This window comes from Pelobates fuscus, chromosome 9 (assembly GCF_036172605.1).
Source record: "Pelobates fuscus isolate aPelFus1 chromosome 9, aPelFus1.pri, whole genome shotgun sequence".
In the NCBI taxonomy this organism is placed as follows: Eukaryota; Metazoa; Chordata; class Amphibia; order Anura; family Pelobatidae; genus Pelobates; species Pelobates fuscus.
In genome coordinates, this window is record NC_086325.1 from 139147872 (window position 1) to 139170279 (window position 22408).

At 43.3% G+C, this 22408-nt stretch overlaps 2 protein-coding genes across 5 annotated transcripts in view; one reads left to right on the top strand and one right to left on the bottom strand.

Moving 5' to 3' along the window:
* The window catches only part of G6PD (glucose-6-phosphate dehydrogenase), a 239085-nt gene that overhangs the window by 184801 nt on the left and 31876 nt on the right, over positions 1-22408 (top strand). The window lies entirely within an intron of this gene.
* Positions 1-22408, bottom strand: part of IKBKG (inhibitor of nuclear factor kappa B kinase regulatory subunit gamma) — a 30984-nt gene that overhangs the window by 4403 nt on the left and 4173 nt on the right. Inside the window, exons 2-9 of one of the 4 annotated variants that reach the window (XM_063432540.1) lie at positions 7136-7347; positions 6293-6588; positions 5553-5666; positions 4724-4819; positions 4572-4633; positions 4439-4492; positions 693-795; positions 337-455 (exon numbers count right to left, since the gene is read on the bottom strand). In XM_063432540.1, coding sequence (XP_063288610.1) covers positions 337-455; positions 693-795; positions 4439-4492; positions 4572-4633; positions 4724-4819; positions 5553-5666; positions 6293-6588; positions 7136-7316 — 1025 coding nt within the window. In that variant the 5' untranslated portion in view covers positions 7317-7347. The remainder of the gene's footprint in view (positions 1-336; positions 456-692; positions 796-4438; positions 4493-4571; positions 4634-4723; positions 4820-5552; positions 5667-6292; positions 6589-7135; positions 7348-22408) is intronic. The other 3 variants (XM_063432542.1, XM_063432541.1, XM_063432543.1) reach the window with 3 other exon arrangements.

A 22408-nucleotide genomic window follows, 5' to 3' on the forward strand; every position in this document is an offset into this window, starting at 1 on the left:
GGGAAACCATAATGACAGGAAAACAACGTTTTTTTTCCCTGTCACTATAGCGCTGGTTCAGGCTCTGCCTCCGCTCCTCCCCTGCTGACATAAAAAAAAAAAAAAAGCCCAAATTGGGGGTGGCAAATCCTGCAAAAAAATAAAGTATATAAAAAATGTATTTTCATAGTACAGATGCAGTGTATGCCTGAACAGCTGCAGGTAATCTATATAGTGTAAACTAGACCGAAATGCTACAAACTCATTTGAAACATAAAATATTTCGGTTTGGATTGAATCAGGGATTTATTTTTATAAAAGGAATCTCTGCATTTTTTTTTTTACCCATTTATTTACCTCTCCTCCAGTTTCCTCTTCTCCTGTGTGCTGGTCTCCAGGCTGAGCTGACTCTCTTTCAGTTCCCCTAACAGAGAGGTCACTTGGGCTTTCACAGACACCTTCTCTTCAGCCAGCAGCTGCAAAGTTACATTGGGAAGTTTAGTCTGAATACCACGTGGCTTATTTAAGCAGTTATAGGACTGAACAAGGAAGTTCATACAAGTATAAAAAATAATAGACTTTCTAATCCAATGTTTCCCTACAAAGTCCTAAAGGCACACCAACTATCCAGAAATCATGGGAGTTGTAGTAGAGAAACATCTGGAAGGCCAGCATGCCCTTGTGTGTGTTTAACACGTCAATGTTACTGTCACCTGCAGCTGTCTTTGAGACTCTGTTGTTTTCTCTGCCATCTGAAGTCTCAGTTCTGAAATTTCTCCCTGAAGGTTAACAATCTGTTGTTGGAGAAGAGCTTTCCTGTAGGAGGAAGTGGAAAATTGTAAACAGGCCGGATCATATTAATATTTTTCTTTATTTTTGCACGATTCGCTAATAGTATACATCACCATATATTACACAGAGAAATCAAGCGTTATCAGCAGTAAAACACAAGTATATTGGTGAATATGAAAAGACGATAGGGAGAACTAAAGAGAACGGAGGGTTTTATGAAATATATATATGTGTGGTACATTTGCTAACCTCTAGTGCAGGGGTGCCCAAAAGGTAGAGGTTTTAAAAACTACAGCTTCCATGATTCTTTGTAATTCTAAAAGGCATGCAAAAGCATCATGGGAGTTGTAGTTCTACAACATGATCTGGGGATCTACCTTTAGGGCATCCCTCTAGAGAGCACCTCAAAACCACCAATGGGATTGTATACTATATGGCTTAATAAGAGAAAAGTAAGGAGGTAAACTATGAAAACCACCTGACAGTTATCAGGACTAGTGCTGTATTAACCGAAAGTCTTGGGGGGGGGGGGGGGGGAGAATGAGTGGAATAAAAGGAGCTTTGTGGAGTAAACAGAGCTATAAGGTGATGGAGCAAATACAAATAAAAATTAAATTTCAGCATTAAAACAGAAACATCATGGTCAAAATAACCTTTGAAACCATTGGGAAGCCTGGTGTAACAGACAAGCTATAGGTCCCAGGTAGTTGCAGACTCATTCAGATCTCTTGCAGGCTACCATTCCATTTAAAAGGTCAGCAAAGAAAGTAAGTTGTATTGATTTAAAGGGAAGAAGTGACTTTTCCTTGACAGCAGCAGCAACAACAGCAGTGGTTTTAGAATTGGACCATTACATCTCTTGTAGCTGTGGTGAGTGTTTTGGCTGGTTTAGGGAGCCTGAAGAAGTCCTCTAGATGTATGTTTTTAGCCCGTGTAGGCCATAATAAGTCTGTAAATAGCCATCACTGATAGTGCAGTAGCTCTGCAGCCCCAAGTTTATTTGGTGCTCATGCAGCCCCAGAATGTGCTACACCTAAGTGGTCCAGAGATATGAGCCTTGGAGTGTGTCTGCTTGTAATATCTTCCACTGCCCTGAGCCGACCCGTGTGGCCTAAGAGTTCAGTCTGGAGCACTGCAACATCAGCTATTGTTATTTTTTTTTTTTTTTTTTAATTCTTTATTTTTGTTGAGGCATGTGATTATAGGGGTACAGAAGAAAGAGAGGGAGACTTTTCAAGGGTTGTACAGGATAGGGTCGTCATAACAAATTGTCAAAGTCTCCTGTGATTTTCAACCTCATTTTGTATATAGTAACATGCTATGGCTAAATACTGTTATCTCTCGCTTCAATACTGTTATATACTGTTATCTCTCGCTTCAATATGGTTATATACTGTTATCTCTCGCTTTAATACTGCTATCTCTCGCTTTAATACCGCTATCGCTCGCTTTAATACCGCTATCGCTCGCTTTAATACCGCTATCGCTCGCTTTAATACCGCTATCGCTCGCTTTAATACCGCTATCGCTCGCTTTAATACCGCTATCGCTCGCTTTAATACCGCTATCGCTCGCTTTAATACCGCTATCGCTCGCTTTAATACCGCTATCGCTCGCTTTAATACTGTTGGTAATCTCGTTACTTCGTTAAGCAGGCTTAGATATGTGTATGTGGAGTACGCATGGGAGGTTCGATTATAAAGAACTGCACATTTTTCTCGCTATGTTTTGTCGTTTGGTACAAGCAATAAACATTTTTCGTGTAATAACTATAGTATAACCGTCATGTTGCGCCTTTGGTTTAAGTAATCTTCTAGTGCTTCTCATTTACTTTGCAGCAGATGATTTCACTTTTAACAAATAGAGGTCATGTTTGCTCTATGCTATGTTTTGTAGCCACTCTGCCTGCTAAGACTGAACTAAGTTATATGCTATATCATGCTAATGTATATTTAGTAGGCTACGAGCATCCAGTTAAAACGTGACATCTAGAATATAATTGACAGGCTAGAACAATGGGAGAAGCAGGCTAATTTCAAACTGATGAAACAAATAAACAAAAACACACACACAAAAAAAAAAAAAAAAAGAGAAAAATGAGCATTACACTTTCTGCATCATAGAACGCTGTGCAAAGTCATGTGAAGGGTGTATATCAGGCGATACCCGATCCACAATGTCTCTATGAGAGGGTCCCAGCGTGCAAGTGTGAGGGGTCTATAAGCCGATCTTCCGACCTGTCTACTGCTTGCTGTGTGTGGCTGGTGCCTCGGTGATAAGGTCGGTTCAGCCGATGCTCCGCTTGTTCAGGGGTGTTGTAGCTGGAGAGGGTGACTGACTGAGAGCCACTTTAGTCGTCAGCGTGTGAGGCAGGTCAGTCTCTTGGGTAGGAGGTCTCAGGAGTGTTGGGAGGCTGAGTACCTTCCCTGTGGGGGCACTGCTGTAGAGCCTGGTGGTAGTCGCCGCCAGCGGCCTCGGTTATCCGGCGTGTGCGGCTAGTGCTTCGGGAGGCTTTCCACTGTGGCCCTCAGCCCATGTGGGCCCGCTGCGTGTGGTAGCAGTGTTATCTGAAGTGCGCTCTGGTGGGGCCCGCTCTTTCCCGCTCCCCCTCCGCCTCCACACCCCCTTATCCTCATTGCAGGCGTGATGTGGGCATAAGGCTTGTCGCGGGGGCTGCTGCAGGGCTCCGCTGTGAGGTAGAGTCCAAACTTACTGGTGCGCTACTTGGTGTCAGCGGAGTTTCCCGCTCAAGAGAAGTGGCTGTCGGCCATCTTGGAGTCAACCATCTCCGATCTCTGTGTTTATCAGGGCCTGTGTGAAGGCTCTGCGGCATGCTTATGTGGCCACCCGTGGGGACCGGGATGACCCCCCCGGTCCAGGGGGGGGGGGTGGCAGAGCGCCGGTCGGAGAACCGGGCGAGCGGCCGTCTCACCCAGGCTCAAGCTCGTAGGCCTCCGGCTCTTGTCGGGTTACTTTGGCGCCGCTGGGGTTCTTGTTAGGTGTCCCCTGAATCACCGTCGCCTGAGTGGTGCTTTGGTCACATTTCCAGGTCGGTGTCTGTTTTTGGTCCGCAGTTGGCTCCGTTTTCCAAGCTCAGAAGCAGGAGCTCAGACAAAACGTGTCTGATCCGACCGGCGGTCAGGCCCCGCCCCAGCTATTGTTATTTTTGGTAGACAGATAGCAGGGTCTTAATACAGCCATGGTTACCGGTGAGGAATCAGCTGACTGTGGGAGATTAATCTGTTTTGACTGAGCAGGTAAAACTCATCCTCAAGCTTCTACAGAAAATGCTTTTGAAGAGTCCGAGCAGCTCACCATGTAGGAGAGCACTGTGAGTCTAATAGAGCCATGTGCATTGCGGAATAAGTCTCTGAAATCACCCCTCTGTCGTGGCTTCTCCGGTTGTGATTTCTTTACCTTGCAACCTATAACTGGTGAGGCAATGTCCATTTCTACAACATTTATGCTCTGCTCATTTAGTGACACTTGCACTCTACAAAAACTGTTATTCTAGATAAGGTATTGGTGTAGAAAATGTATGGACAAATTCTATTTCTGGCACAGAGGATCACAGATACATAACGGGTTAAAGCTACATTACTCCAGAACTTGTTCACCATAGGACATGCCCTAAGAATTATTTTATCAAGAAGATTTTAGTACTCACTGGTCTTCAGCTTCCTGCAGCTTCCTCTGAAATTCCTGCTCTAGTCGGATGTTCCTAAAAGACACCAGCCATGAGGTTCTCACTCCATTCACTCAGCTAAGTATACAGAGAAGCTGTCAGGCTAGGAACTCACCTCTCTCCAGCTCCTTGCAAGCTATCAACCTCAGTGCGTGCCTCCCTGTCACCTGTTTCTATCTGAAATAGCACAAGACAGGTAAGTGTGCGTCAGCATGCAGGACATACCATCTAAAGCAGTAGATTTTTTTTTTTTTTTAACTCCCTCACCCTCATTCTGATTTCCTTTGTGCTGTGGGTGCCAGTAAGGTGTTCCTTCTCTTGTCTGATTTTGAGGTTTGATTCCATTAGCAAGTGTAGCTTTTCCTGCACAAAAAGGGACAGGTAAGGGAGCAACAAGTGCTGCTAACCATGTGTTTCTGTAGCACATGTTTAGCAAACCCTGGCTTTGTGAGACAAATAGCCTCAAGAGCTCTCTATTTTACTCACATAATGCCACATCTGGGCAGTAATGTTAAATAAATTAAGAAACAATATGGAGAAGAACTGGAACTGGAACCATTTGATAGCGGACTATTGGGGCGAAGGGGCTCCACTATTCTCCAATTAAAACATGTTTAGTTCATTTTATATTACGCATTAAATGTCAATTATTTTATTCATCATTTATGCTTTTTACCATTTGCCCACTGGGTACTAGCACAGAGAGGGGCGATGGATGCTTGTAAGCCCTATTTGAGGGGGGGAGCGTGGCTGTGATCAGTAGTTAAAGTAACACTCCCAGAAACCACCTTTGTTTTAGGACAACATTGCGGTGTAGGTTTCTAGAGAATATGACACCACAGAATATTATTAGAGCGTCAGGATTCGCTAAGCTACAGACACTGCAGAAGCCAAGAAGCCCAGGGGATTGGCAGCAAAGAGTCTTCAAAATGTGTTTTTTTTTTTTTCCATTGCACATTTTGGAAGGCAATATATCAGCTTGGAATGTTTTGCTTAGCTTCTAACCTTTCACAGTGAGTGCATGAAATATGTATTAAACCCAAAACATATCTACCCCATATTATGTATGCAGACAAAGGATAGGTTTCTGTCTCACCTGCTCGGATCGGGTTGGCCCAACAAGGTCTGGTGCTGACTTCCTGATCGTCTCACACATACTGTGAGTGAGAGTTTCACAGGATGATAAAGAACTCCCTGGGCTGGTGTTGTCCTAACAAATCACAGCAGAGTGGTCAGACAGGGGCCAAACCGAGGCGTCAGGCAGAACAGAAAGCACAGAAGGAATGGCTGGCGAAGCAGAAAATGCAACAAATAAAACCAAAAAACTATTTAAAAAAAGGCGATTTAATAAATGCATGCCTTGGCCCAGATACCCAAAGGACTCTGGGAACAAGATTATTCACGAAAGCGAGCATTCTAAGTGAATTTCAAATTTAAGACCAAAGTAGCGGAAATGAAAGCACAGCCAACAGAGAATTTTTCCTTAAATTTGAAATTCCTTTTAAATTCTCATTTTAGGAAATAACCCTGTTAGTGATGAATGCCTTAAACGACAGGTGGAAACGAGAGGGAGGGTGCCATGGGCTGGTGAAACAGAGACAAGCCACCCATCACGGCATATCCAAGTTATGGAAGAGTCATTGGCTTAAGTATAGAGAGTCATGCATACGTATGGGGTGGCATCAGCAAGGGTAGGACTTGAGCCACAAGACACTGAAACAATAAGCACAACGCAGACGGAGGGAACTGAAGATCCTGGGAAAGTATGTTATATTACTACAACTAAAGAAACATACTGGGATTCCATTACTGCGAAATAGTATGAATGCACAGTACCTCTTCGTTTGTATTCGGTGGATGCCTTGTGTCAGAAACCTCAGCCAGCTGCCTCCTTTCCTCCTCTGTGCGTCCTGGAGCATGCTCTTCCTTAGCTATGACCTGGTGTAGTTGTTTTTTGGCCAGCTCGAGTTGAGCTTGCAAGGCGTTGCGCTCCTTGGTTAGGTTCTGGACCAAGTCCCGTGCTTCACTGAATCTAGATGCTATGAACTGATGCTCGTTTCTCTGTGCGTCCTGCAATGCCAGCATCTCGGTGTGCCGTTTGCGTAGCATAGTGTTGCTTTGCTGTAAAGCATCTATTGAGCAAAAATGACATGGTAAACCCCCCAAACTAAAATATATAATTTATTTAAACACACACACTCAATAAATTCCATGTAGCTCCAATAGCTGATCTGGAAAAATTCTTCATCAAACCCAAAGTCGCAACCTGGCTATTTTTGCCATTCTGAATGAACTCCTGAAATTCTGAGTTTTGTGAATAACCCTGAATGTTATACGGTTTGATCTTACTAAAGGAAAATATCACTGGGTCGGATTTGCAAAGGTGGCTCATCGACATCACCCATGACTTGCATTAGAGATAGATTAGGGTTCATCAATAAAATGGGATTGAATAAAATAATTTTACACTACGAGCTTAAAAGTAAAGGGTCATGAACTAAGAACAATGCCAACACTGACAAATGGGAAGAAGTTATAGGGTCATTCTAGATCTTGAGTTTATTAACCTGATATGATGACAGCACTAATCATTTGAGGGAGCCACCATAAAATATACCAACTCCAGCATAGAGATGTTTGAAGGACTAGAGCGTTTAATAATGGAATCAGGTCTCTCACCTCTTAAGTCTTGGTTCTCCGCTAATAGACGCTGAAAGAGTTCATGGTTAGCAAGCTCATGAGGCAAGGTGTCTGGCATTCCTAACAAAGAATTCCCTGGACCTCCTGCACTTGGGGCATAGTCCACGCCAGGGCCTTCAGTTGGCTGCACCATCTCTCCGGTCTGCCCTTGTACGTTCATTCACTGCTGTGCGTTCTGTTGAGTTTCTCGCCTACCCGAGAAAAAAAAAAACAAGCAATAAATGACACCATGCAGTCTATTTTATCCGTCATCAACCATAAAGACAAGCCATAAATGGCAGTGAGGTGCTATCTGGCAACCGCAGATTAACCCCTTAAGGACACATGACATGTGTGACATGTCATGATTCCCTTTTACTCCAGAAGTTTGGTCCTTAAGGGGTTAATACATCAGTTTTTTGTTCACAGATAAGAGCTTGGTGTCGATTTTTCTTCACTTTCTCTCACTCTCCGTGAGCCTTTGCTTTCAGTTTTGTTTCTCTGTTCATCTAACCAACTTCCTGTTCATGCTCTCTAGATCGCAAGTGGAATAAGCCCAAGAATTATTTTGGCCACCGCAGTTCTGTATAACCACCTCCCTGATTAACAACACACAAGGCTGGTATAAAAAAAAACAAAAAAATACAGCAAGGATTGCAGTTCCATGTTTAATAGGAATGGGGCCCTGGTTAATCTGTAGAGGAGGGCAATATTAACAGAAACAGATATTATCGTATTCTTTTTATCACAATTGCCGTTTGAAAGTAGATTACCTACAGTTCCGCGTACACATATTTGAGACAAATTTCTCACCAACTAAAAGCTAGCACTCCCAAAGAACAACATTAATATGATCTATCCTTGCGCATCTACTTTTGTTTAGTTCTTTTTAATTCCGAATGGCATCGTAACAAACAAATGTCACATATTCATGCAGTAAAAGAAAATTTCAAGCACAAATTGTCAGAAGAAGCAGCAGCAGCAATCACAATGACAATGTATGAGCAATAAAATAATAAAGCAGTAGTAGTGACGGTTTCTATTATCATGATACCAAGTTTACCTTTGAAACTTGTTGAGAACCAGTGGGAGACGATAAAACCAAACACATACATGATATTTTGTGTGTTTACTGGTTAACTCCCTGCACCAACACACAGGAAACTGACATTCTACCTTAGTTGATCAGTAGCTATAACATGTGCTTTTTCAGCCTTATAAGATATAGGCTGCATGGCTCCTGCCTATTGAAAAGGGACAAGAATCTTTCTGGTTTTCGTGATTATGAGTGGGCCAGTATGTGGGTTTTGCCGTTCAGTCCAGGCCATCAACACTAGTGCTGTGTATGTACTGCAAACCCTTTAATTGCAGGAATTGATGTGATATGTAGTAGTTACGACTAAAATTGCAAATTGCTTCAGGCATGTAAAGATTTAGGATGAATCTACTCGCCAAGTATATAAAAGCTGCAATTTGTGTTTTTATTGGATTTTTTTTTTTTTTTTTTTTAAATCAATGAAACTATTCAATGCTGCACATGTACACAGTAGCTGTGTAGGCCCTCACTCAAAGAGCTATGAGAATGCCTGTGATGTGGGATTATTTAAAAAACCTTATTGTTCTTGTATTCAATTATTGCACTAACTCCATTTTAACTTTATACCATGACAATCCTCCATTTTGTCCTCCTAACCTGACTTCTTCAATCCTCCATTTTGTCCTCATAACCTAACTTGTTCATTTTAAAACTACCTTACATGACAGAATTTCCCAGCACATCTAATACAATAGAACAAAGACTGTATTTTCTATAAAGACATGATTAACACAGGAATTGCTGACTTTTCCTTAAGATTTGCAACATAGTATAGTCTGAAGGCCATGAGAACACAGTAGTAATGAAATGTTCTATTCATAAGAGACCTTGCACCTGGCCACGAGGCCTGAGATCACCGACCGTGTAAAATAACGCTCAAGACCCCTTGTCCCCCACCCGTGTCCAGAACAATCCCACCTCTTGGTGGGTGGACACGGGACTAACCACTTAGTTGTTTGAACCAATTAATAATATTGATAGGAGGACACTAATCCCGACACTTAACAATTAATCCAATTAATGATGTTTATTTGCTGATATTCTAATAATCAATGATGACGTAAAATGTCTCTTAAAAGGACCTGCGCGTCCGCTTTTTAATCACTTGCCAATAAATTTTCTCAAAGTTATTTTAACCTGAACCTTGTGTGTCAGACTTAATTACTTCAGCGTATATACGCAATTTATTTTATTAATTCGGACAGGAACAGATAGACATTTAAACATTTTGGTTTACTGCTAAAAAGTACCATAACAACTTGGCGCCCAACGTGGGGCATCGGGCTATGTCCGGCCGGTGAGCCGTCCTAAGGAAGACAAGGGTGGACGGAGGAATCCAGGGGGAAGGAAAGGAGACTGATCACCTCCAGGTACACGGTAGAGACTTCTGCAGAGCCACCGGTATGTTCCGGCCCCTTTGATTGACCCGTCCACGTGTCTGTGACTGCTTCCCGGGAGGACATCAAAGACAGGTAATATCTTGCCCGGTGTCTCGTTACTCATTTGTTTACCTGCATTTTAGTCTGTTGCCTGGGTGTGTTTGAATTGTGTTTGAATTGTTTGCCTGTTTCCCCATTTTGAGATAAAGGGGGGGTGGACCTGCAGGGGATTTGCCTGGGGTTCTGTCTTGCTTGTTTTCCCCTTTTTGGGATAAAGGGGGGTGGACCTGAGGGGATTTGCCTGGGTCTTCGGTTTGTCTGTTTATCTGTTTGTATTTTGCCCCTTTTGGGATTAAGGGGGGGGTGGACCTGTGGATGCGTTCCTGGGGGTCTTCTGTTACCTGTTTTACTCCTTTTAGGAACCACGGTGCTGTGGTTGTAGGGAAAAGGGGGGGTTGACCTGTGGATGCGTTCCTGGGGGTCTTCTTTGCCTGTTTACCTCTTTTAGGAGCCTCGTGGCTGTGGCTGTAAGGAAAAAGGGGGATTGTTGGAACTGTGGATTTTGTGTAGACTCATAATTTCCTGTGATCCTTCTGGTGACACTCTGAGAGCTCAGCTAGCCTCATTGTGCACGTGGTAACCCACAGTTTCGAGTACTGGAGCTAGTGGAATTCCAAGTTTGGTAACCACTGTCCCGAGTACCGAGGCTGGGGGGATTCCAGTTTTGGTAAACCTCAGCTTCGGCTGGGGGGATTCCAGTTTTCTTTTGGTAACCACAGCCCTGAGCGCTGGGGCTGGTGGAATTCCAGTTTTTCTGTTTATTTGTGGTAGTGAGACTTATAAGTGGGTTTTATAGAGACACTACGGGGTTGAAGGAGGTGACTTTGGAGTAAGCACACGAGTAAAGGAAAGGAATTACTGTTGATTTCATTTGAACTGTGATGCATGCACTGTATTTCAACTGTATTGTTATCGTGTTTGTTTAACGAGGAGTCTCATGTACTCCTGTGTCTGTCTCTAAGGATTTTTCCTTGCCTTTCATCTTTTCTACACTTTCTATATTATTATACTATCCACTCCCATTCCTCTTAAAAGAGAAGTGATTGGTCACACACTTCTCACCTCGCTCCAATCCGTGTCTACCACCCCGGGTAGGCGGATTCAGTGACTAGTCTACGTTTTGGGAAGACGCACCTGAGAAAGTCCCACGATTCTCGGGTGGCAGTCGAGCATTGTAGACGTTCCTGTTCAATTTTCCTTCTCTCTCTCTATATCTAGGACGCTGGTATAGGGGTAAAGGGACTATGGGACAGGATTTAGATAAGCCCAGCAAGGGCTGGTTAGCATGTGATTTGGTAGAGAACAGAGAGGGTGAGGAGATGGTTAAAGGTGTTGAAAAGATTGCAAAAGTATGTAAAATTGCTGTACCGACATGTGGGAGATTGCAACCAGAAAGTTGGCGCAAGTTACTAGCAGAAATGAAAGGCAAGCTTACAGATAATGGTTTATTAAAGACTGCTGAAGCATGGTACAGAGTAGCGAAGGCTATTCAGTTAGAAGGTTGGGTTGAGGAAGAAATAAATCACAAAGGTGTGAAATTGTTTGTGTATCATAAAAATTGTGTTGCTGGGGTTTTCCCTCAGCCAGCGCCCCAAAATGGCGCCCAGGGGATGTCTATCCCCAAGGTTCAGTCAGCAATAGGTGATGGCCAGCTGACTATGTTCCCCGCTCCCAATCCTCCCGAATCCCATCCCATCACCTCCCCTGTCTGCCCGGTCCTGAATTCTGATGGATCTTTCTTTACCCCTTCCCCTTCTCTAATGGTCCCATCATCCTCAGCCATCCCCACGCTCCCTTCTATGCCTAATCCTAACATCTCATCTGCCACCTCCTCCCTGCAATCCCTCTCTATGGTTAATCCCCTTCCATCAGCACCCGCCCAACTAACTACCCCTCCCTCCCATGCTACGACTCCTCTTTCTGCATCCATCCCTACTAATCCCGTCCTGTCTCCTCCCATAACCAGCTCCGCCCCAGTCCAATACCCTACCTCCATAACCGTACCTGCCCACCCTACTCTTTTGCCCTCCCCTGCCTGGCCCTACCCCTTCCCATATCCCATGGCCTTGCCCTACCCCGGTTACCCTCCCTTTCCCCAAGCCACTCCCCAGGTTCCGGTCATGCCCAGTCCGGCCCAATCTGCCCCGGAAGTGCCCATATCAAATATGGCCGCCGCTTCTTCCCTTAATCCTGAAGCAACTCCTTTCCCCGCCTCCAATATGGCGGCCCCCAGTTCAGCCCTGATGCCGGTAATCCCCGGTGACTACCTGTCCCCAGGTTATGACTCGCTAGCCACCCCTGCATCTGGGGCTCATTCCCAACCACCGATCCTTTCACCTCACTCGGGCCCTGCACCGCGTAGAAGAGTCAATATCATAGAATTCGATGATGACGAGGAGGACAGGGTGTCCCATGTCTCATCGGAGCTTGCTGCGGGAGCCCCAACTCATCGTTCTATCGATGATCCCTTCGGCCACAAGGGTCGGGGAGAACGGGCCCCTCCTAAGTATGTTGCTTTTAACCCCACTCAAGCTAGTGCTCTGATGAAATCACTCCCTGACCCAGAAAAACAGCCTATGCCCTTCTACCGAGGGATAGTTCAAATTCAAAAGACTTATTCAGCCGCATGGCGTGATCTGCTGAGCATTTGTGCTATTAAAGCAGGGGATGCATATTGGCCAAGCATGGCCCGACACCTCAGTACAGATCTGCTCAACAGTGATGTTGATTACCCCTCTGGAGTAACTTTTTGCACCCAATTAAGAGAATGGGCTAAGGACAAACTTGCAGATCAGGCTGCTGGCCTTACTGATGTTATTCAAGATAAAGGAGAATCAGTGGAAAGGTTTCATGCAAGACTGTATCAAATGTTTACAGATTTGGGTTTTGATCTTACTGACAAGATTCATTCACAAATGCTATCAGGTGCGTTTGTCCAAGGTGTTAAAGACTCTATACGCAAGGGAATCATTGCTGCACGCCCTGAATATAAGGTTGTTCCCCTGGACACCCTACTTTTAGTTGCTAGAGGTTTGGAATCCGCTCAGACCCCAAGAAGATCCACTTCAGCTCCTCTCATGGTATCTCGCTCCACCCCAGTCCCAAAAGGTACTAGACCGGAGGAGGGGGGACATTGTTTTAATTGTGGAGCCAAGGGGCACTTTAGAAGTGACTGTCCAGAACCTAAAAAGGAGCCAAGGGAGCCCAGAAAGCCCTCGAAACCTGCCCCGGCTCCCAAAGCCACCAAACAGGTTCCGATAATTGAGGAACCGGATGATTAGGAAATTGGCAAGCCTGTGTCTGTAACCCCTGTAATGGCAGTGTCTACAGGGGATAAGGGGGGGCCACTTGCCACAGTGACTTTGCCCATTGAAGGCCACCCTACCACATTTCTAGTTGACACAGGTGCAGCCCGTAGTGTTCTGCGAGAACAAGACCTGCCAGACCCATCATTTCTGTCAAATATTGATGTCTCTTGCGTTGGAGTAGATGGCCAGCCAAGACATAGCCCTTTAACAACTCCATTACGAGTTGGCTCTAGCCTGCTTGCCCGCTTTGTGGTATCCTCCACATGCCCAATTAACCTATTAGGTGCTGATGTTCTCTCACGCTTGCAAGCATCCATCACCTTCACCCCGGATGGGCAGGTAGAGATGTCCACACCTCTATCTGAATCAGACACCTCAGCCTTGTGCTCCTTGCCTCTAATGCTGCATTTAGAAAAGCCCCGTGAGAAAGCAGCAGAATTAAGGTCCAATTTCCCAGAGGCATTAAAAATACAGGTGCCCGCCAAGTTATGGTCCTCAGGCCCAGAGGACATAGGTCACCTAAATGTTCCCCCTGTGGTGGTAAAGCTCATTCCAGGAGCTAAATTACCAAGAAAACCACAATATCCATTAAAACCAGCACAGGCCGCTGCCATTTCTACCCACATCAAGGCACTCTTAGAGAAGGGTGCCCTGGTGAAATGTAAATCTGAATGCAACACCCCATTATTCCCTGTGAAAAAGAAAACTCCAAAAGGTGAGCCAGAGAAGTACAGGATGGTTCAGGATCTCCGTGCTGTCAATGAAGCTACCGTCCTGGACACCCCTCTTGTACCAAATCCCCATACTCTGCTCTCTGGAGTCCCACCATCTGCAAAATTTTTCACAGTCATTGACCTAGCAAATGCGTTTTTCAGTGTCCCACTGGACCCATCCTGCCAATACCTGTTTGCTTTCACCCATGAGATGCAACAGTATACCTGGACTGTCATGCCCCAAGGGGCACAAAATTCACCAAGCCAATTTGCAAAGGCCATGGCCACTATCCTTGACCCATGGCAAGCTGAGCACCCAGAAGTTGTTCTACTCCAGTATGTGGATGATTTGCTGCTCTGTGGAGATGATATACCCACTACTGAAAAGTGCTCAATTAGTCTGCTTTGTTATTTGGCAGAACAAGGATGCAAAGCTTCGCTCATCAAGCTACAGTTCTGCCAACCCTCAGTAATTTTCCTTGGACATTGCCTATCTCAAGGTACCAGACATCTTACTCGGGACCGGGTAAGAGCTGTACTGGATATTCCAACTCCAAGGACTTCAAAATCCCTCCATGCCTTCCTAGGCCTCATTTCCTACTGCAGAGCATGGATCCCAGAAGCCTCCCTGCTCATGCAGCCTCTCTATGACGCACTTAAGTCTGACCCTTTCTGTTTGCCTAATGAAGCTCTGGACAATTTCAATGCTCTCAAACGTGCCATTGCTTCTGCTCCTGCCTTGGGCCTACCTGACTACTCAAAACCTTTCAAATTATTTGTCTCTGAAAGACAAGGCCACGCAACAGGAGTTCTCACCCAAACTAATGACTTAAGAGGCCGCCAGAGGCCTATTGGATATTTCTCATGTCAACTGGACATTGTGGCCAGAGGGACTCCTTCCTGTCTCAGGGCTGTTTTTGCTGCAAGGGAGCTCATAGAAAGAACCTCAGACCTGGTCCTTGGCCACCCTCTGGTTGTTTTGGCCCCTCATGACATTTCTGCCATCATCAACCAAGTCCAGCTCAAGCACGTGTCTCCAGCCAGACACCTACGCCTCCAGTGCCATCTTCTTCTACCTGACAACATTTCAATCCAAAGATGTCAAGTTCTTAACCCATCCACTCTTCTTCCACTCCCTGAGGGGGGTATCTATTATAGATTTATCACAGATGAAACCTACATTTACCTGCTTTGTGGATGTATCAAGAAAGTCATGCATCCGCATTTGACATTTTATGAAGATGAGAAGCCTCTCTGTGAAGGCCCAGATTACGCCTTCTGTACCATGTGGTACAAACCAGACATTACTCCCGAACCTTGCTATGAAGATGAGCTTTACCACTGGACTGATGTGAAGCTCACTGCTCAAGATTTCTATTGTGACTCTGAAGGCAATAGCATGGTCTTGATCCAACTACCTCAACAACTTAACTACCTCTACCGCCATTGGGATACTGCTATCCCACATATTCCTGTTACCAAATTGAAGACAAGGTCATGGAATGATCTTGGGCCCATGGCAAAGCTATGGGCCACCATGGATGAAGAACAGCTACAGGAAAATGGTATTGTCAAATACCCAGCAACTGACCTTCTGGAAGCATGGCCACGCCACTTCCTAGAAAAGGAATTTCAAGATCTGGTCATAGTGAATGATTATGACCCCGAAACACCTCATGACTGTTTTGAACAGATGAAAATGGAGACAGTACACCTACCAACTGTGCATGAGAATCCATTACAAAATCCAGATTTTACCCTGTTTGTGGACGGCTCAAGATATGCTGATGAAGAAGGAAGATATCATACAGGATATGCCGTAACCACAACAGACGAAGTTATCAAATCATCATCCGTACCGCCAGCAATGTCTGCGCAAGAAGCTGAATTACAGGCTCTGACTTCAGCATGCAAAATTTCCGAAGGAAAACGTGCCAACATCTATACAGATTCAAGATATGCTCTGGGTGTGGCACATGACTTCGGCCTAATTTGGAAGACAAGAGGATTTCTTACCACCGCCGGTACACCAGTCAAACATAGTACTGCAATCAAGGAGCTAATGGATGCCCTCCTACTCCCTGAAGAAGTGGCCGTTTTGAAGGTAAAGGCCCATGGGAAATTAGATACAGATGAAGCAAAGGGCAACCATTTGGCCGATCAGGCTGCTAAGCTAGCAGCCAGGGATCTGCAGGAAGTGGATGAAGAAGTGTCCGGACAAGAAGAAGAAGAAGTCGTCCCTATTTTTGCTCTGCAAACTCTTCCTACTGATTTGCGAATTTTGCGAGAACAGCAAGCTGCAGTCACTCCTGAAGAAATCCAAAAATGGAAAAAGAAAGGAGTATATTATAACAACTTGGCGCCCAACGTGGGGCGACATGTTGTACCTATATCCCAGAAAACACAGGCCCTAATGGTAAAGTTACATTAGCCATTGAGAAATTAAATGACCTGTCTATAGAGTTGAAAAGGAATTCTGGGATACAAGATCCCTGGGAAAGATGGTTTGGTTGGATGACAGGATGGCAAAAGGCTTTAATGCATATTGGTATGGCTATACTAATTTTTCTTTTTATCTTTGCTCTTCTCTTTTGTTGTATCCTCCCATGTCTGAGAAAATCCCTCATGAAGACTGTTGACCAAGCGGCACCCACTTTCACCCATCTCGAAGTTGATGACCAAGATCTCCAAGACATCAACTCACCCTGTCTGCCGCTGCAAACAATCCCTTTTGTTGATAAAGTGCAGGAATTCTAGGAAGGGACTAGCTCAGGGACAGCATCTGTCAGTGAATGGTAAAGGCCCCGTGTGGAGAAGTGGTGGGTTAGCTGCCATGGGATACCCGTGGGTGTGAAGTGTTCGAGAGCCATACTGACGGATGAGTTAGCCTATTAGGGTCAGATCTAGGGACAGTCTTGCACTTTGCATTAACACCTAGCTAGCGGCCACGGGGTTTCTGTGCCTTTGGGTTAACACGTCTTCCTGGTACTAACTTAATAAAGTTTTATCTCTTAGAATCTAACATTTCATAGGGGGGGACTGATGTGGGATTATTTAAAAAACCTTATTGTTCTTGTATTCAATTATTGCACTAACTCCATTTTAACTTTATACCATGACAATCCTCCATTTTGTCCTCCTAACCTGACTTCTTCAATCCTCCATTTTGTCCTCATAACCTGACTTCTTCAATCCTCCATTTTGTCCTCATAACCTAACTTGTTCATTTTAAAACTACCTTACATGACAGAATTTCCCAGCACATCTAATACAATAGAACAAAGACTGTATTTTCTATAAAGACATGATTAACACAGGAATTGCTGACTTTTCCTTAAGATTTGCAACATAGTATAGTCTGAAGGCCATGAGAACACAGTAGTAATGAAATGTTCTATTCATAAGAGACCTTGCACCTGGCCACGAGGCCTGAGATCACCGACCGTGTAAAATAACGCTCAAGACCCCTTGTCCCCCACCCGTGTCCAGAACAATCCCACCTCTTGGTGGGTGGACACGGGACTAACCACTTAGTTGTTTGAACCAATTAATAATATTGATAGGAGGACACTAATCCCGACACTTAACAATTAATCCAATTAATGATGTTTATTTGCTGATATTCTAATAATCAATGATGACGTAAAATGTCTCTTAAAAGGACCTGCGCGTCCGCTTTTTAATCACTTGCCAATAAATTTTCTCAAAGTTATTTTAACCTGAACCTTGTGTGTCAGACTTAATTACTTCAGCGTATATACGCAATTTATTTTATTAATTCGGACAGGAACAGATAGACATTTAAACATTTTGGTTTACTGCTAAAAAGTACCATAACACCTGTACAGCAGGGCTACTCAAAAGGTAGATCCCCAGAGGTTTTAAAGGGACACTATAGTCACCCAGACCACTTCAGCTCAATGAAGTGGTCTGGGTGACAGGTCCCTCAGGTTTTAACCCTGCAGATGCAAACATAGCAGTTTCAGAGAAACTGCTATGTTTACATTTGGGGTTAAGCCAGTCTCTAGTGGCTGTCTTCCGGAGAGCCACTAGAGGCGCATCTGCGACACTGGAGGCATATTATGCCTCCATCGCGCAGAGCGTCCACAGAAAAGCATTGAGTAATGCTTTACTATGGACACTTTGAATACGCGTGGGGGAGCGGACGTTGGCAGGGGAGGAGAGGTCACCAGTGTCGAGGGAGCCCGTCGCTGGAATAAGGTAAGTAACTGAAGCGCCACGGGAGGGGGAACTGCTTTTTTCCCCTGACACTATAGTGATCCTTTAAAATTACAACTACCATGATGCTCTGTCATTCTAAAGACATGCAAAGCATCATGGGAGTTGGGGTTTTACAACATCTGGGAATCTACCTATTGAGCACCCCTGCTGTAAAAGTGATGAAGTTCTTGTACAGACAGAGAGATATAAAGCCTCCTGTTATATCGCTGACTAGGAGTAGACAGCTGTAAGGAATTTATGAAGAGGGACAAGAAGCTCCGTGTACAACCTGTACATGGCTATGGTAAAATGGTGTGTCTGTTTAAAAGAGAGCAAAAAAACAAAAGGTGCAAGGCAGTACTGAGAACTGACAACAGCTCAAATAGCCTGCCCTTCGGGGGGTTCCCGCTCAGCTCTCAAGCTGGTTTTAGCTCATCTTGTGCCAATACAAAATGAACCAGGGCCAATTGCATATCAGACTGATCCAACCCAAAAGGGGGGTTCAGATCCGAAATACAGGCCGGCTCTCTCTGTTTAAAAGATATTCTAGGAACCATAAACACTTCATTACATTGAAGTAATTATGGTGTCTCAAGTCACCGGTCTCCATTTCACAGTTCAGTGTTAAACCATTTTCAAACGATTTAACAATGAATGGGGGACCCTTGGCGCATCCTGGCTACCAGAGGCATCGCTACTGCCCAAGAATGCCCCGCATTAGCCAGGGCAGCAGAGAGTGTTAGTTTGGAGTTGTCAGAGTCAAACTGATCGGAAACAATTTAGCACTGAATAGTGATATGGTGCGCGGGGGCTACAGGCACTATAACCACTTCATAAAGATGACGTGGTTATGGTGTTTAGAGTATCCCTTTAAGAAAAGGACATCAAGTAGCAGTTCCAAAGAAAGAGCATTCTATCATGAGTGCATATTGACCTATCACTGCATTCCCCCTAGAGTCAGAAGTGGTTATAGTTGACTAAATAGCCACCACTAAGAGGACCAAACAAACATCAAGGCAACAGTTTTTTTGGTTTTGTTGTTTGTTTTTTTTAAATATGACTTGTCAAGAATACAATTTTTTTTTTCCAAAGCTGGAAAATTATTTAGGAGTCAGCTATGTTTTCAGCCGGACTATTTTGGCCTCAAATTTGAAATGGTCTTTGTATTCTCGACAAACCGCACCTTAGTGAATAACCCTGAGAGTATTACATTTTGAGAAAAAGGCTAAGGAAATTCAGATCTGTTGAGATTTTCCCAATCCATGCTTGCTGTGAATTTTATCAAGCAGAGCCATAAATCACATTTAGCTAGAGACATCCTTCATATTCTACATGTGGCCAGGCTCTCACAATGCACATAGCTTCTTACCCGGGAACCAAGGCATGAATCACATTCCGATAAAGGTACCCACATTCTCCGGGTATAAAGTTTACTCAATGATGCAATGGTTGTTTAGATTTCTAATCTACCAGATACAGATTAACTTCTATAAAAAAGTTTTCACTTCATTATATCCCATTGTACAGCGCTATGGAATCTGATGGCGCTATATAAATGATAAAATAATAATAAATTATATCTATACATTTATATAGAGAGGAGAGTAAGTATACATCCACAGTATGAATCATTGCATTGCGACGTACCAGTGTACATGTATATTACAGAAGCCATGGGAGATGCATGGAATGGATGAAGAGACAGGCACACAATTTAAGAACGTAACAGATTCAATTTGCGCCAGGGAACACAACAATGGAGCTTTATTCAGGATTCTAGGGATTGTGAAGAATTGATAAGCGTTTCTCCAAGCTTTATTCCAATATATCCCTACTGTAAAATGATTTCACTAGTTTGACGGAAGATCTGCTATTGCCTGTACAGTTCTTCAGAATCCGCGGTTTATTGAATAACACAGTCTGCGATTAAACAGTAAATAATAATAAAACGATACATGGCGAATACGTGGTTAGATTCTCACATCGTCAGGGGAGTAATAAAGATAAGAAGGAGGAAATACAGTGTATTTTGGTTGTGTTAATTGCTTTTTGACATCAGTAATAAAGATGTGACCAGGGGAGGGAGATTAAATCACCCTCAGTAAAATCATTATCCTTCAAAAATAAATTTAAAAAAAAAAAGTATATATATATACACATACAGAAAAGAGTGATCATGGGTCTAATGTAGGTGAATACTTCACGGCTTTATTTGAAGAACACAAGCTACCAGCTTCTATTCATAGATTGTAATCTCTTTGAGAAAGAATTTCTTGTCTCTCTTAAAGAGACAGACACTCTCTTTAAGGGACAACAGTTGTGGAAACGCTCAAGAAAATACTCACCTAGCGTATTCAAGGTAAAAAAAAAAAAAGAATTTTATTTAATGAAATGGGTTTTTACTAAAAATAAGTGGGAGGATGTACCCTAACAGTTGGAAGGGTGGGCATGTCCCCTAAATTCTGAGCAGCCAGCATACTCTATTCCCTGAGCAGTGGGTTGGAGTTTGCTACATTGACATTTAGCTATCCAATGAGCTGGATATTGACTTGAAGAAAGAGTCACTAAGATGAGAGGAAACATGATTGGCTAGTTCTGTACAGCCAGAGCTTCCAAAAAGCTCCTTTTATGTGAGTTGCCATTTGTTTTCTTGTTATGTTTTATGCTATTTCTGGATACAACAATATAAGCTTATTTTATTTATGTGGTTGTGTTTTGGGGGTTTACCATTTTCTCTAAATACTGTGCAGTTATTTATTAATCCAGTATATTGAAAATCAATACTACTTCTTGATCCACCACAAGAAGAGACTTTTTAAATATTTATTCGCATTTCTCTGGTTTATGTTATATATACACAGATCTAGCTTTTGGTGCAACAGCCACTCTCTGATATTTCCATATTTTATTTCCTGTTGTGGAATTTACCTGCTTTATGTTTTATTGATCTCTGCTACCTTAGTTGTACAGGCCAGGCCATTCGTAGACTCTCATTCATGCACCTGTTATAAGGACTGATTCCTGTATTACTACATCATTGGAATTTCCAGCAAAACAGGAAAGGTAGATAATTTCTGCATTCGTTCAAATAGGAAAGGCAGCTCAAGCGATCGGTTATTCCAATTTAATAGTGTATCTTGGCATTCCTTTTAGTGCGGAGAGATTAAAGGCTATATATAGATCGAAGTCTACCAAAGAAGCATTATGCACAGCTTGTGGTAATATATTATTACAAAAATAAAGTGGCTCAATCCTCATTTTCCTACAGAGCAACGTAATTATGGAATATATTGTATATTGTACCCTAATGTAACAATGCAATGTTTTGTGGACCCAGGACATACTTGAAAACGAGAGAAATCTCAATGTATCCATACTGGTAAAATATTTTATAAATAAATAATGTATTTAATTTTCTATTTCCTTTTTTTTAAAAAAAATTTTTTTAATCTATTTTGGCATTTTATTCATCCACTTGACAGCCCGAGAGAACTTGAAGTTTGATGGGAATTTGTTCCTTGTGGTGCTTGAGAGTTGGCCGGTGGAGTGTACCATGTTAACTGGAATTTGAGCAAATATGCACTTTTGTGCAAATAAAGAATACTGTAATTTGTGCCATTTTACTTGTGCCTTTTACCATATCCCTTTTTAATCACAACTGTAGCACTATACGGGGTTTCTTTGTTTCTTTTATTGTGAAATAAATATAAAATCAATATATGTGCAGGTGTACTTTTGTGGAAACTTTTGATTGATTATTAAATGATAATGGATTCATGCATTATTTATTGAGTTGAAATGGTTACTCCAAGCACCATATCCACTTCACTGATTTGAAGTGGTCCTGGTGCCTGCAGTCTGTATGTGCCGTGTTGTGCCTTGAATTTAACCCATCTGCTGCCAGGGTTGTAACTCCACTTTAAACTGCATCATTGTGACATTGTTATCCAACCCAGAAAAAGAATTCTGGGTAGCCAACATAAATTAGCCATCTGATCAGTAGTACAGAATCAGGCTGCAGGAAGATCGTGTCCTTGGCACTGTTAAATTTTGTTGACGGGGGCAAGGTTGGAGTAGCACTTTAAATATCTTACTACTCGGTTTTTGATCTATATGGATTCATATCTGACTCCAGCAATCACGGGAGTGGAAACACTGGGAGAACTATTTATTTAATAAAATCATAATGGCAGAGGAAGAAAGGATCGTGCTTTTCTACTTTGTTAATAAACCTAATCAGAATGTCTGTGGAGATACCTGGGTGGAGAGGAATGGGGGTTGTCAATGTCAGGCTGGAAACTCCCAAATAGCTTCTAATGACTCACCAACGTCAGTGAAAGATGCAAATGGGGAGATCAAGTGAAAAGTACAATTGAAACTAAGATAATGGCAATATACTTAAAATGAGGAACATTCTGCATTGGCAAGCTGGTAAAACTACACTGCACTTGTAGATTATTACATTGCAAATGTATACCATCTGAGAGATGTGTTTC